Genomic DNA, 12,782 nt, shown 5'->3' with positions numbered 1-12,782 from the left:
ATATAATGATGTTTCGAGGTTCGCGAAATATAATTCTCGCGAAACATATGTATACATATATATGTAGGTTAAACGGAATATGTAAATTCATTCTGCGAAATTGCAAACTTTTTGCCCCGCCCGAGCGGATATTTTTAATGCGATGAGCTTTTCACGAAACGTCCCTAAAACAGCGCACATGTTGAAAAAATGTTTATAAAGGTCCATAGAATATTAAAACATGTTTTAATCTCTTATAAACATTTTCCCGCCATTTTCTTTCGGAAAAGGAATGCGATTTTTTCAAGAAGAATATATATGAATGATATGATGATTTGAAAATTAAGATTGTTTTTTCTATGGCTTGTTAATTAAGTACACAAGTATGAGGAAAAGTATAATCGACAGTAACAATTAATTATAATACAATTATAAAACAAGGAAATGTATACATACTTGGCAACGACGATACCATCACTCGCAGGTTGAATCGCGATTCGGCGAAATGATCTCTATGGCCTCTCGATCGATTTCGTGCTTGCAGAAGCGGATCATTGACGGAAATTACAATCTCGAGGTGTAATGTCGATTGTACGTTTTAGTCCGACACTTACTTTTCACATAAATAACCGCGAGAAACGCGACGCGACGCGACGCGACACATTCGCTACCGGACATTTTCACCCGCGAATTCTCGAAAATCTCAACACGCTCCAAAATCATAACGTTCGAAGCGACGGACCAATCATAGTGTTGCTCCTATATTCACCCTTCGAGGTTGTGTTCGAAAATTGTCGAACGCGGAGTAGATTCTGATCGACCAATCAGACGCCAAGATTTCTTTCGTTCTGATTGGTCGGTCGACGCTAGTCTATCTGACGAGTAAATTTTCGAACGTAACCTTGTGTATTTTCAGGTTAGGTTATCGTGATACCTGGCACTTGGCACGTGGAAACGTTTACGTTTCTCTGAAATTTAGCCTTGTTCTTCGTTCAAATATGGTTCGCAAAAAAAGGTAACACTTTATATAAATTAATTAAATTTATACAGATTAATTTTAAATAATCCACTAGCATACAAAAGTAAATTATGCGAGGACTTATTGGACTTTAACTATAAAATATGAGTAACTTTGCAGATGATTACTTTCATCGACAAAATTTGCTAATGGCTAATTAAAAACGAATAAAAGAATAATTCAGATTAATTTTAAATTTAAAAGACAAATTCTGTTTATACTTTGGAAATTTTATGTGAACGCTTCAATTTTTAATCGCTGCAAAAATATTTCTTTTATATTATAAAACAATCTGTGTTTTTACATTTGTAAATTTATTTTCTCTCGTGCTAGTACAAGAAAGCCTCTCGACGATGAAGATGCCAATGATATGGAAGATGATATCGGAGACATGGACATGAACGCTGTGACAGATTCAGAAGAAGAATATACGGAAACGGAGAGAAAACTGCTAGAAAAAGTTCGGAAACAACGCACCACTGAAAATTTCGATAGTGACGATGAAGTTTATGGATTGCAAAATGAGAGCGAAGAGGAGGAGCAGGAAGATGATGAGCAAGATTCGATGGAGTCTGACATTGAAGAATTGCAAGAGGATTTTGAGTTGCCAAACGACAGAGCCTGGGGTAACAAGGCAAGAACTTTCTATTCGTCGGACTACAAATATACAGATTATGCAGCAGCACCTCAAAAGGATTTAATTAATGCCGATATGGAAGAAGAGGAAGGAAAAAGGCTTCATTTGAGATCGATGGAACAGTATTTAGATCTTGATAGTATGAATATCAATGAAATTGTACAAACCATAAAAGATAGAAAAAGTGATCCAAAAGATAGTAAACAAGTATCCGATAAAGAATCTTTTATGTTTATGGTCAATAATTTTAAAGGTATGTATAAAATATACATTTGTAATATATCTTTTTTCCTACTATTTATTTTATTACTAAACAATTATATTGTCATTTATGGTATAGTAAGTTAATTGATTATATAAAAATTATTTTCTCTTTAACACACACTTTGAGTAAAGCTCATGAATGCGATATCTTTAGTGTTATAAGTAAAAAATATATTTCTTTTGCATATGTTATTACATAATTATAGAAATTACATATAACAACCTTTGAGAGAATATTATATTTATAATATTTATAAATTAATATTTGTGAAATTTAATGACTATTTCTTTTGCAGATTGCATGACAGAAGCAAAAGATGTTTTGGCACCCTTTCTCAAACTGGTTGAAAATGGAACATGTCCTGATTGCGACGCTGTAGCTTTAGTTAGAACGAAATATCACGTTTTATTAAATTATTGTATCAATGTTTCTTTTTTCTTGATGCTGAAAGCCAAAGGTTTACCAGTAAAAATGCATCCAGTTACAAAGCGTCTGATACAGTATCACGAACTGCTCGACAAATTGCAATCAGAACAGGGAAATTTGTTGGAGCAAGTGGCAGAAATAGTTAATGCAGTTCAGGAGGGTAAACCTCTTTATTGTATATCAGATGGTTCTCAGATACAAACTCGTAAAAAGATTCCAAAACAGAGCAGATTAATAAAAAAAGCAGCACCTCAGAAAGAAACATTAATAGAACAAGACAAACAAGAACAATTACTGTCGGATAGTATGGAAGAAACAGATTTAGATGAAGGAAAGCCAGATGATAGCACAGCTATAGATGACGAAAAGGATAATGTCACAAACATGGATCCTACGAGCGAAGAGGAAGGAAAGAGAGCAATAACTTACCAAATGGCAAAGAATAGAGGTCTTACACCTTATCGAAAGAAGGAATTACGCAATCCTCGAGTGAAACACAAAAATAAATATCGTAAAGCCCTGATTCGCAGAAAAGGCGCGGTATGTATATATATATATATATATATAAAACATGAGAAAAAAATAAAAATGTATTACATACGAATTTAAGATATTTTATACATGTGATAAATATTATTTTTTACAGATAAGAGAAGTGAGAAAGGAGTTGAAACGTTATGAAGGAGAGATTTCAGGTATCAAAGCAGGTGTAAAAAAGGGCATTAAATTGAAATATTAAAAGAGATTGTATCAATTTTATATACATAATATCAATAGAAATACAATATATATTAATGATAATAATTTTACATGAGCATTAAGAAAACAATATTTTATTGAAAAATTACCTATAATATCCTAATCAATATATTAAATGTGTAGCATATAATTTTTGGTAATTCAAAATAGGGAAAAGAAAATATATTTGTAGTTATTTAAAAAGTTAATATATGATATCAGGTATATAATTGTATAAACGGCATATAGTAGATAAATGCTTTATTCTATCAGAAAATTGTATATACATGTAGAATGAAAAACATAATGGCATTATAGCAGCGATAGATTTTTTAAAAACTGAAGTTTTTTATTAGATCAAACAAATAACTTTTAAAGTTATATTACAAAACATATATATATATATATATATAGATTCTTGCTGCAAATTAATTCATGAAGTTGCAAAACAGTTAGTAGCATTTACAAAACTGGGAACGTAATAAAGTCAATGAATAACTTAAACTTCTACTTTGGCTAATATATCCGACTCGCGGAACAGATGGTACTCTCTATTGTCCTCAAGTTCGACTTTTGTGCCGCCATATTCAGGAAGTAATACAGTATCTCCAATCTTAATGCTTAAAGGCACATGGTCTCCTTTCTGATAAAAAGAAAAAGAAGAATATACAATTATTACACTAAATACAGTATTTAGAATATAGTGGATAAATATTTTAAATGATGTAAAAAACCAAATGTATGAGTGAATAGGATATTTCATATACATACATTATTCCTTGCTCCAGGTCCTATTGCGATAACTGTGCCTCGCAAAACTTTTGCTTGAGCTTTCTCCGGCAACACAATGCCACCTTTGGTTCTGGTTACAGCCTCGGCCCTTTGTACAAGAACCCTGTCAAAAAGAGGAATAAGCCTCTTTACAGCATTAGCAGCAGCCTGAAACATGTGTATAAATATTATGTCTATTCTTTCAGCTTCATAGTTTTAAATCTCGATCATATTATAAAAAACTGGGAATGATGACTAAGTTATATTTTTCAAGAATCGTTTGATGAATCTCCATTGTAAATCTTTGAATTTTTAAGTAAATTTAATAGATAAAAAACTGAAATATACATGATGATGCAAGTGACTAACAAAATTTCTCGCTATAAGGCAAGTTTGTGAAATACCTGCAATTCCTGCATATTTAGCTACTTTCTTCCCTTTTCAATTAAATTATTAGCAAGGATATATAATTGTAATCGAGGCACCGATTCGTCTATCTTGACAAATTCATAAACAAATGCCATTCGCTTGAAAGCAATAAACACACAAACAAAAGGTGATATCGTATAAAATGTTTCGTTAATTTCGGAATAATTGGGAATGCGATTACAGATAAAAAGCATCATGGATTATAAGAAGGGTTATAAAGATAATAAGAGAGGAATGGTGTTTCGCACTGCGCAAAAAGTATAGAATTGCGCAGAAAGTATAGAAAATTGTCGCTATCGTTTCTCATGTTTTATTTATATGAGAGCCTCACCATAATCGCGATTTCTTCGGCAAACACAAGAGTAATCGGTCGAATCCGGACGATGAACGCACGCTCTCGGGCACGTTGTGTAACCTAAACCGCACCGGCACACGAAGTGTGTAAAGAAAGCCGTGGGATATTCTCGAAGGTTCCCCTCCACGAAGGTTCCGCCGAGTTGCCACCGCGCGCCGCTCGGTATCTCGTGTATTCGATTGTCTCTTATCACGTGGCTGCGAAAGAAATGATTACGTAATTTCGAGAATTATGTTTATTGACTTTTCAACCTTCAATCTAAAACAAAAAATTGTTTCTATTTATTTCTCTTTCGTTTTTTTTTTTCCTCTCTCGACTACCGCTCGAATTGACGCTAGAAATTGTCATTACCAGCGAGATTTATAATTTATAAGTTATTAGCGATGGAATGGCTCTTTTCCCAGAGAAGCGAGCTGTCAATGCCTCTTTACGTCGATAATCGCCGTGTCATAGTTTACAACGGAGAGATAAGAGGAAAAAAGAACGTACAAAGGCATCTTAGCTCAAATATCTTGGAATTGATTTCGATAAGATGAATAAGCGAAAATGAATCTTAATGTTAATTTGCGACAGCGAAACCGCGAATAATTATGTCAAAAAGATGCATACTTTTAAATATTATATATGATAACAGTTAAGGGAACATGTAGACATGTGAGAATGATTGACGGCGGCCGGTCGATTGCGTCACGCGGGACCGTGACGATCGTACTTTCTAGAATCCATTCCACGCGGTGGTCTCGTTGAACATATCCAGCGATTTCGCGATTCTTTGACATAAAATGTTCAGGAAAATTGTAGAAATCCTTTCAGAAATAAATCCTTCTCCCATCAGTATGAAATAATTTTTATTTTAAATCAATCTATCGTGATGGTAAAGGTTAATTTCAATGAAAACCGAGGACGAGGCGCGGGGCGAGAGGGAGGGAAGGGGCGGGGAGAGGGGAGGGTGTTCATGGCGCACGTTCTCGCCTCTCCTTCCATTCCGCTCGTATTGTAGTCGCGAGACAACGTGCGGATACGTCGCGCCGATCTTCACTCGTTCTCGACACCGATCAACACCGGCCGATCAGTTTCGCCGAGGAGTATCACTTTAAGAAAGAAAGGTAAAGCGACGAAACTGCGCGATACGGTTATTATTCTCTGAAAAAGATCCCGAGGAAATTTCGAATTAGAAGGAATATAGCCGGCCGGGAGCCGCGTGCGCGATCTTCGCGAATGATCGACGGGATTCTCGTTTCTTCCTCGGGAAGCGATCCTCGACGAGGGGATCGAATGGTTTCCGACTCGGTCGAGCTCCGATTTTCGAGTCCGATTCGCAGAAGCAAGCATTTATTTACTCTAGAAACTTCCGATAACCTTCGATCCGCTCCACGCGGATCTTTACATAACCACATTTCCATCGTGGATAATTTCCAATGCGATTGATGAATTGTATATAAAGCGTGTAACTTACACACGAAATTACACGATTATTCGCGATAAATCGTTTCGGTGATTATTTCTTTTTTTTTTTTTTTTTTTTTTTTTTTATTCAACGAAACATCTCTTTTGTTAAATCGTGTCGATATCACACATAATCAGATAACGAAATTTTTACATTGGCGTATTTTACAATGAATATTTCAACATTTTAGTTGAACTTAATATTACACTTTACAATATTTTTGCCATCTGCTTACATGACGCAAGATTCGATTTTATAACAATTTATCTTAATTTATTAATCCCTTTGTTTGTTTTATAAGATTTGGTACTTTACGTCATTAAATGTTTTATCTTGTTTGCTTAAAATAATGTAGCCAAAAAAAAAAAAAAACGAGTTGATTAAATATTTCATTATATTTTTAATAATTGCATCAGAAAGTACAAAGTTATTTATAGTTGGACTTATATTGCTAATATAATATTTAAATTAAAACCTTGACTAATATTCATTCCGTTCTTTTATAGATGCATAAACTACCCAGCTTATTGAGAAGCACTGCCCTGCGCCAATTGCAGGCACGTACTTACGCCAAAGATGTGCGTTTTGGAGCGGACGTTCGTGCTTTGATGTTGCAAGGTGTAGACGTTTTGGCAGACGCTGTTGCTGTAACAATGGGTCCTAAAGGTCGTAATGTTATTCTGGAACAAAGTTGGGGAAGTCCAAAGATTACAAAGGACGGCGTGACTGTGGCAAAAGGTATCGAATTAAAGGATAAGTTTCAAAATATTGGAGCCAAATTAGTGCAGGATGTAGCTAATAACACCAATGAAGAAGCTGGTGATGGTACCACAACTGCAACCATATTAGCTAGAGCTATAGCCAAAGAGGGATTTGAGAAGATCAGCAAAGGTGCAAATCCTGTAGAAATCAGACGAGGTAAGTGTATTGGTTTATATAATTTACAAATTATTTGTATCTTTATATCTTGCAGTGTCTGAGGAAACACTGCTGATCTTTGACCTTGCGTTGCAAGATAAATTTAAGATTGATATACCCAATATATATTTTTCTTATAGAGTTATGTATTAAAGAATCCGTGACTTTCCAGGTGTAATGTTGGCAGTAGACAAAGTCAAAGATGAGTTGAAAACTTTAAGTAAACCAGTCACGACACCTGAAGAAATTGCTCAAGTAGCAACGATATCCGCTAATGGTGACAAAGCCGTCGGCAACTTGATATCTGACGCCATGAAGAAGGTTGGAAAGGAAGGTGTAATTACTGTAAAGGATGGCAAAACGCTCACGGATGAACTGGAAGTCATAGAGGGATTGAAATTCGATAGAGGCTACATCTCTCCATATTTTATCAATTCCAGTAAAGGAGCCAGAGTCGAGTTTCAAGACGCACTCCTTCTTTTCAGCGAAAAGAAGATCTCCTCCGTTCAGAGCATTATCCCCGCCTTAGAACTGGCGAACTCACAACGCAAACCTCTCGTCATAATTGCCGAGGACGTAGATGGCGAGGCTCTGTCGACGCTCGTTGTCAATCGTTTGAAAATCGGATTGCAAGTGGCTGCGGTTAAAGCTCCCGGTTTCGGTGACAATAGAAAAGCTACTCTTCAAGATATGGCAATATCCACTGGTGGTATTGTATTCGGCGATGACGCTAATCTTATCAAACTGGAGGATGTTCAGGTACATATATGTTGGATTTAATAATTCAATAACTTGTAATTCAATCAAGTTGGCAGAATTTTATAGAAAATATTTTCTATTCCAGGCAAGCGACTTGGGTCAGGTGGGAGAAGTTATTATCACGAAAGATGACACTCTTATTTTGAAGGGCAAAGGGAAAAAAGATGATATCGATAGGAGAGCCGATCAAATTAGAGATCAAATCGAGAACACTACGTCCGATTATGAGAAAGAGAAACTGCAGGAACGTTTGGCGAGGTTAGCATCCGGAGTCGCCGTCTTGAGGGTTGGTGGAAGCAGCGAGGTGGAAGTTAATGAGAAGAAGGACCGCGTACACGATGCCCTCAATGCCACTCGCGCCGCTGTCGAGGAAGGAATTGTTCCTGGAGGTAAATTTTAATCTTTATCTCCAAATTTCTCATGTATATACTAATAAATATAATATTATTACGACTGTTTTTTTTTTTTTTTTTTATAGGCGGCACCGCTTTGTTGAGGTGCATCCCAGCTCTGCGACAGGTCAAGGCGGTGAACAGCGATCAGGAGACCGGAATTAAAATTGTAATAAATGCTCTGCGTATGCCGTGTCTACAAATTGCACAAAACGCTGGTGTTGACGCCAGTGTGGTGGTGGCTAAAGTGAGCGAGGGCAAGTTGGGTTACGATGCCCTGAAGGATGAATACGTTGACATGATCGAAAAGGGCATCATCGATCCCACAAAAGTTGTACGCACCGCTCTCACTGACGCGGCGGGCGTCGCATCGTTGTTGACAACGGCGGAAGCGGTTGTCACTGAAATACCCAAGGAAGAACCGCAATTACCAGGCGGTATGGGTGGTATGGGTGGTATGGGAGGAATGGGCGGCATGGGTGGTATGGGCATGTAAAAAAAGAAAGACAAAGACTGAGAAAGAGACAGCTCGTATCGCGATCTTGTTCGTTATTAAATACGCCGCGCAACGTTGTTAAAATAGTTTCGGACATTTAGCTCGACCACTGTCTTCGAACGGAACAGAAATTTCCGGTCACAGTTTGTATTTTGAAACATTACAGGCGATAACAGACACGAATACAAATCCATCGTTCGAAGACAGTGGTTTCATATTGTTTCTGTAACGGATCTGTAACAGTTACAATCATATACTTCAAGCAGGTCATTTTTTTCATTCAATAAGTAAGTATATGTAGTGCATATAAGAATGTTTCAAATATACAAATGCATTTAATGTAAAAAAAAAAAAAAACGGTTACTACATTAAACTTGTTGATATGTTTATACAGGTGATTTTGTGACAAATTAATGATTTAACCAATTACATAATAATTTCTGAATAAATTTCAATTATTTTGTTCATTAAATCCCTTATGTTCCAGATAATATAATTGTTTTATATATAAATATTGTTTCAGAAAAAAGAAAAACTAGTAGCTTTTTAATGCTTGATATATTTTGTGTAATTTCCCAATTATAGTATTCATAAGAGCTGTATATGTAATAGTATGAATGTATATGTTAATTGTGGAAGGTTAATTATTTAGACTCTTTCATAATTTTATAATTATTAGAGATTTATTTTCTGGTTTAATAAATAAGTACGTTTAAATTACAACCTATTTTTCCATGTGTGCGTGTTATACTTAATTTCACAAACTATATCACTACAAACAAGTAAATAATTAAGAAGAGTTTCATAGATGGAAATTTTTATTAGAATATAAACATTCTTATTATTATTCATCTTTTTGTTTTATAAATTTGTCTTTTTCAATAGTATTTTACCAAAACACGAAATATGATTTATAAATATGTCAAAACAATTTTTCAGTTACATGTTTAAGAAATATGTCGTAATTATTTTACATGCATCTATTCAGATGTGGTCATCTTAAATATCTGTCGACATTTATATTTTCGGAATATTATGCTTCATTAAATCATTATTATTTTCTGAGATCATAAACGTCCAAAGAGATATTCAGACTGATCAAATCATCACACGCGATTAACAAGAAAAATTTAACAAAAAATATTCTCACGTTTAAGCTTTTGTAAAAAATTTATCTATAACATAAAATTATTGTATTGGGTCAAGCATATCATAGAATTATATAATCAAATGAAAAAACATTCCACTCTGATTTAAAGTTAAGCAAAATCTTAATATGCAAACAAATAATGGTTCCTACATACATGTGAGTTTTCGACACATGCACATATAAAAATATTTTCCAAAAATATTTTTATTCCTACAATATTTCTCATCCAATCATATTTCAATCTAATGAAATATACAAAAGAAATAGACAAAGGCGGAAGTATAAGAGGAATAGAAAAAAAGCAATTTTTAGTGTAGAATTGTTGTGTCTGTGTGTCTACATATGTGTGGAAAAGAAATATTTCATATTCAAAATACAAAGAAGTCCGCTTTAAAAAATATTATATATCTATATATATTAAGCTTATAGATATTCATAATAAAAAGGTACTTATATTCGCTATATATGTTTCTCTAAGCGCCAATTTTCTCGATTTCGTCTGCATCCTCCGCGTCTAGATAATGAATTTTTTTGCCAAAATGTTTTTCTATGTCATTGCACAATTGCATCGCATGGGGCGAGTCAATTAAATTAATGGCAATCCCCGATTTACCGAATCGACCTGTTCTGCCAATCCTGTGCAAATATGTTTCGCAGTCGGCTTGTCGTTTTTGATCCATCGGCAGATCGAAGTTAACGACTATCGTTACCTGTTCTACATCAATGCCTGTCAAATATAAAAATTTTATTACCATCTTTATAAAATTGTCAAAGTATACTTAAATATAATTGCTAAAAAAATTCACGGATTATAAGCGTTATGTAATTCCGTGAATTTTTTTAGCAGTTACATTTGCAATGTCATTTACCTCTGGCTAAGACATTTGTAGTGATGAGAACTTTCTCAAGTCCTGCTCTAAATCTATCTAATACGGAAATTCTTTGTTCGACTGTCAAGTCACCAGAGAGTATCGCTACTGCATGTCCATCTTTCGTCATCTTCTCTGCCAACCAACTGGCTGTTCTTTTTGTCTGAAAAATCATACGTTCCATTTTATCACAATTATATAGACTTGATAAATTTTTAAAATACAATCAGAGTTCTTACATGACAAAAAATAATTGCTTGCCCGATTGTTATTACGCCATAAATGTTAGTAATAGCTGTATATTTCTCATCTACGTTTTTGCATTTAATGTAGTATTGTTTGATATTGTCTAAACTCTCCTCTTCTCTTAATAACCGTATTATTAACGGATTACTGACTATGATCTCTGCAAAGTTCATCACTTCTGGTTCATATGTCGCGGAAAAGAACATCATTTGACATGTACGTGGAAGTAATCTATGCAAAAAATAAATATAAGTAATCTCGTGTAAATTATAAACATTCTATTTAATTATGATGTACTGTAACATCTCTAAGAAATTACTTATGAATACGAATGCATTGATCCTGGTGACCTTGTGTAGCAATCATTACATCCGCTTCATCCAACACAAAAACAGATATTTTGACTAATTCAAAGTATTTAAATTTATATCCCCAATCCAACACTTTGCCTGGGGTTCCTATAATTATGTGCTCGGTGATTCTTGGTCTACTTTTACTCATGTTATCACCTGATCCACGACTTACTGAAATAGTTAAAGCGATGTCAATTGTAAAAATTCAATCAGAACAAACAACTCAAATTGCATAAAAACATTGAAATATATTACTTTCTTCTCCTCTCACGGCGTACTTTATTTTTATCTCGGGACAAAAGCGTGACATTCTTGCCGCTACTTCGCCTGTTTGAATCGCCAATTCGTACGTAGGTGACAGACAAAGTACTTGTGGGTAATCCTTTGTAGTATCCACCCGACTCAACATAGCAAGTACAAAAGCAGCTGTTTTACCAGTACCAGACTGAGATTGTGCAATCATATTCTGTGGTCTAAAAAAAATTTTTTTGAAGAGTTTAAAGACTATGTCTTAAAAAAAAATGTAAGAATTATAGAAAGCAACTGGTTTATGCTTACGGATCAGCGAGTAAGGTAGGTAAAGCAGTTTCTTGAATTCTGGAGGGAGCATTAAATCCCATAGCATATACTCCTTTCAATAGCGCAGGCTTGCTATAATAGAAAATTATAAAATATTTCTAAAAAAATGTATATCAACATATAGCATTATTTAAGCATAGAATAAAAATTATTATTATTATTTACAGATGAAGAGCATCAAAAGTTTTGACGCTATATAATGGAGAATTTGGATTCTGTCTTTGAATCTCTATATCTTTCGTTGTTTCAACTAATTTTTTTCTTATAATCTTTTGCAGGAGTGATTTTTCTGCTAGTGATATCGGCTCCTCCGATGTATCATCATCGCTCTTTGGATCTCCATCCTTTACAGATTCAGAGGGAATGGCTGGAGCGGCTGGATTTGGTTTATCCAAGTTCAAGTTTGTCACCTATATGAAGTATACGATAAATAAATAAGCCATTTGAATAAGTTGAACGTAACAATTAAAATTAGCAAGTACACAATTATTTCACACTCATGTAAAGTGTGTGCATAAAAATAGGTTAACCGGGGTAGGATAATAGTTAAATCTATTATCATGATAAACAATGAATCGTGTATCGAATAATGAGTCACAATTATGAATAGCGATAATGTTCTATCGCATTCAACGTGCATTGTAAACATAAAGATAATTATGCTCCAGCAAAGATGTAATATATTTCCCGCGGGAACGCTTTACGTTACCTTTGATGCCAATTTGTCCTGTTCGTCGGCATATTGACCCCAGTCGACCTTAGTCGAAGCCATATCCGTCAGTTTTTATTCTTTCACGATTTTCCGTTGAACGCGTGGACCACGCCAAAATATGTAATCGGTTACTGTCGGTTACAACGAATTACCAATGATTCGTGAGGTCGTGATGGGTCGCCAAACATGACAAACTCGGTTCAGCTTCAAACTAATTTTAGCGACTCACGTGGCAAAAATACG

The 12,782-nt window shown here is 34.7% G+C and overlaps 4 protein-coding genes across 5 annotated transcripts; 2 read left to right on the top strand and 2 right to left on the bottom strand.

Annotated features, from left to right (window-relative positions):
• Positions 1 to 869: 869 nt before the first annotated feature.
• Positions 870 to 3,129, top strand: Sas10 (UTP3 small subunit processome component Sas10). Its single transcript, XM_072901780.1, has 4 exons — positions 870 to 994; positions 1,331 to 1,887; positions 2,195 to 2,865; positions 2,972 to 3,129. The coding sequence occupies exons 1-4, from the start codon at positions 978 to 980 to the stop codon at positions 3,062 to 3,064; spliced, it is 1,338 nt and encodes a 445-aa protein (XP_072757881.1). The 5' UTR covers positions 870 to 977; the 3' UTR covers positions 3,065 to 3,129.
• Positions 3,130 to 3,309: 180 nt separating this feature from the next.
• Positions 3,310 to 4,753, bottom strand: LOC140670920 (10 kDa heat shock protein, mitochondrial). Of its 2 annotated transcripts, XM_072901790.1 has the most exons (3): positions 4,595 to 4,753; positions 3,835 to 4,002; positions 3,310 to 3,706 (listed from the first exon to the last, which is right to left on the bottom strand). In XM_072901790.1, the coding sequence occupies exons 1-3, from the start codon at positions 4,595 to 4,597 to the stop codon at positions 3,563 to 3,565; spliced, it is 315 nt and encodes a 104-aa protein (XP_072757891.1). In that variant the 5' UTR covers positions 4,598 to 4,753; the 3' UTR covers positions 3,310 to 3,562. The 2 variants fall into 2 exon arrangements, with proteins under 2 accessions (XP_072757891.1, XP_072757889.1); XM_072901788.1 differs by lacking the exon at positions 4,595 to 4,753 and having other exon boundaries at positions 3,835 to 4,011.
• Positions 4,754 to 5,567: 814 nt separating this feature from the next.
• LOC140670913 (heat shock protein 60A) lies at positions 5,568 to 9,079 on the top strand. Its single transcript, XM_072901768.1, has 5 exons — positions 5,568 to 5,724; positions 6,572 to 6,983; positions 7,156 to 7,742; positions 7,828 to 8,131; positions 8,221 to 9,079. The coding sequence occupies exons 2-5, from the start codon at positions 6,572 to 6,574 to the stop codon at positions 8,628 to 8,630; spliced, it is 1,713 nt and encodes a 570-aa protein (XP_072757869.1). The 5' UTR covers positions 5,568 to 5,724; the 3' UTR covers positions 8,631 to 9,079.
• A 263-nt stretch (positions 9,080 to 9,342) lies between these two features.
• Dbp80 (putative ATP-dependent RNA helicase Dbp80) lies at positions 9,343 to 12,745 on the bottom strand. The gene is made up of 8 exons (XM_072901775.1): positions 12,537 to 12,745; positions 11,993 to 12,237; positions 11,807 to 11,899; positions 11,504 to 11,721; positions 11,215 to 11,419; positions 10,889 to 11,126; positions 10,650 to 10,812; positions 9,343 to 10,507 (listed from the first exon to the last, which is right to left on the bottom strand). Exons 1-8 carry the CDS (start codon positions 12,597 to 12,599, stop codon positions 10,254 to 10,256), a joined length of 1,479 nt encoding a protein of 492 aa, XP_072757876.1. The 5' UTR covers positions 12,600 to 12,745; the 3' UTR covers positions 9,343 to 10,253.
• Between the last annotated feature and the right edge of the window lie 37 nt (positions 12,746 to 12,782).

Source organism: Anoplolepis gracilipes, chromosome 11, assembly GCF_047496725.1.
Source record: "Anoplolepis gracilipes chromosome 11, ASM4749672v1, whole genome shotgun sequence".
NCBI lineage: Eukaryota > Metazoa > Arthropoda > Insecta > Hymenoptera > Formicidae > Anoplolepis > Anoplolepis gracilipes.
Note: the sequence above shows the minus strand (reverse complement) of the source record. Positions and strands in the feature narration are given on the sequence as shown.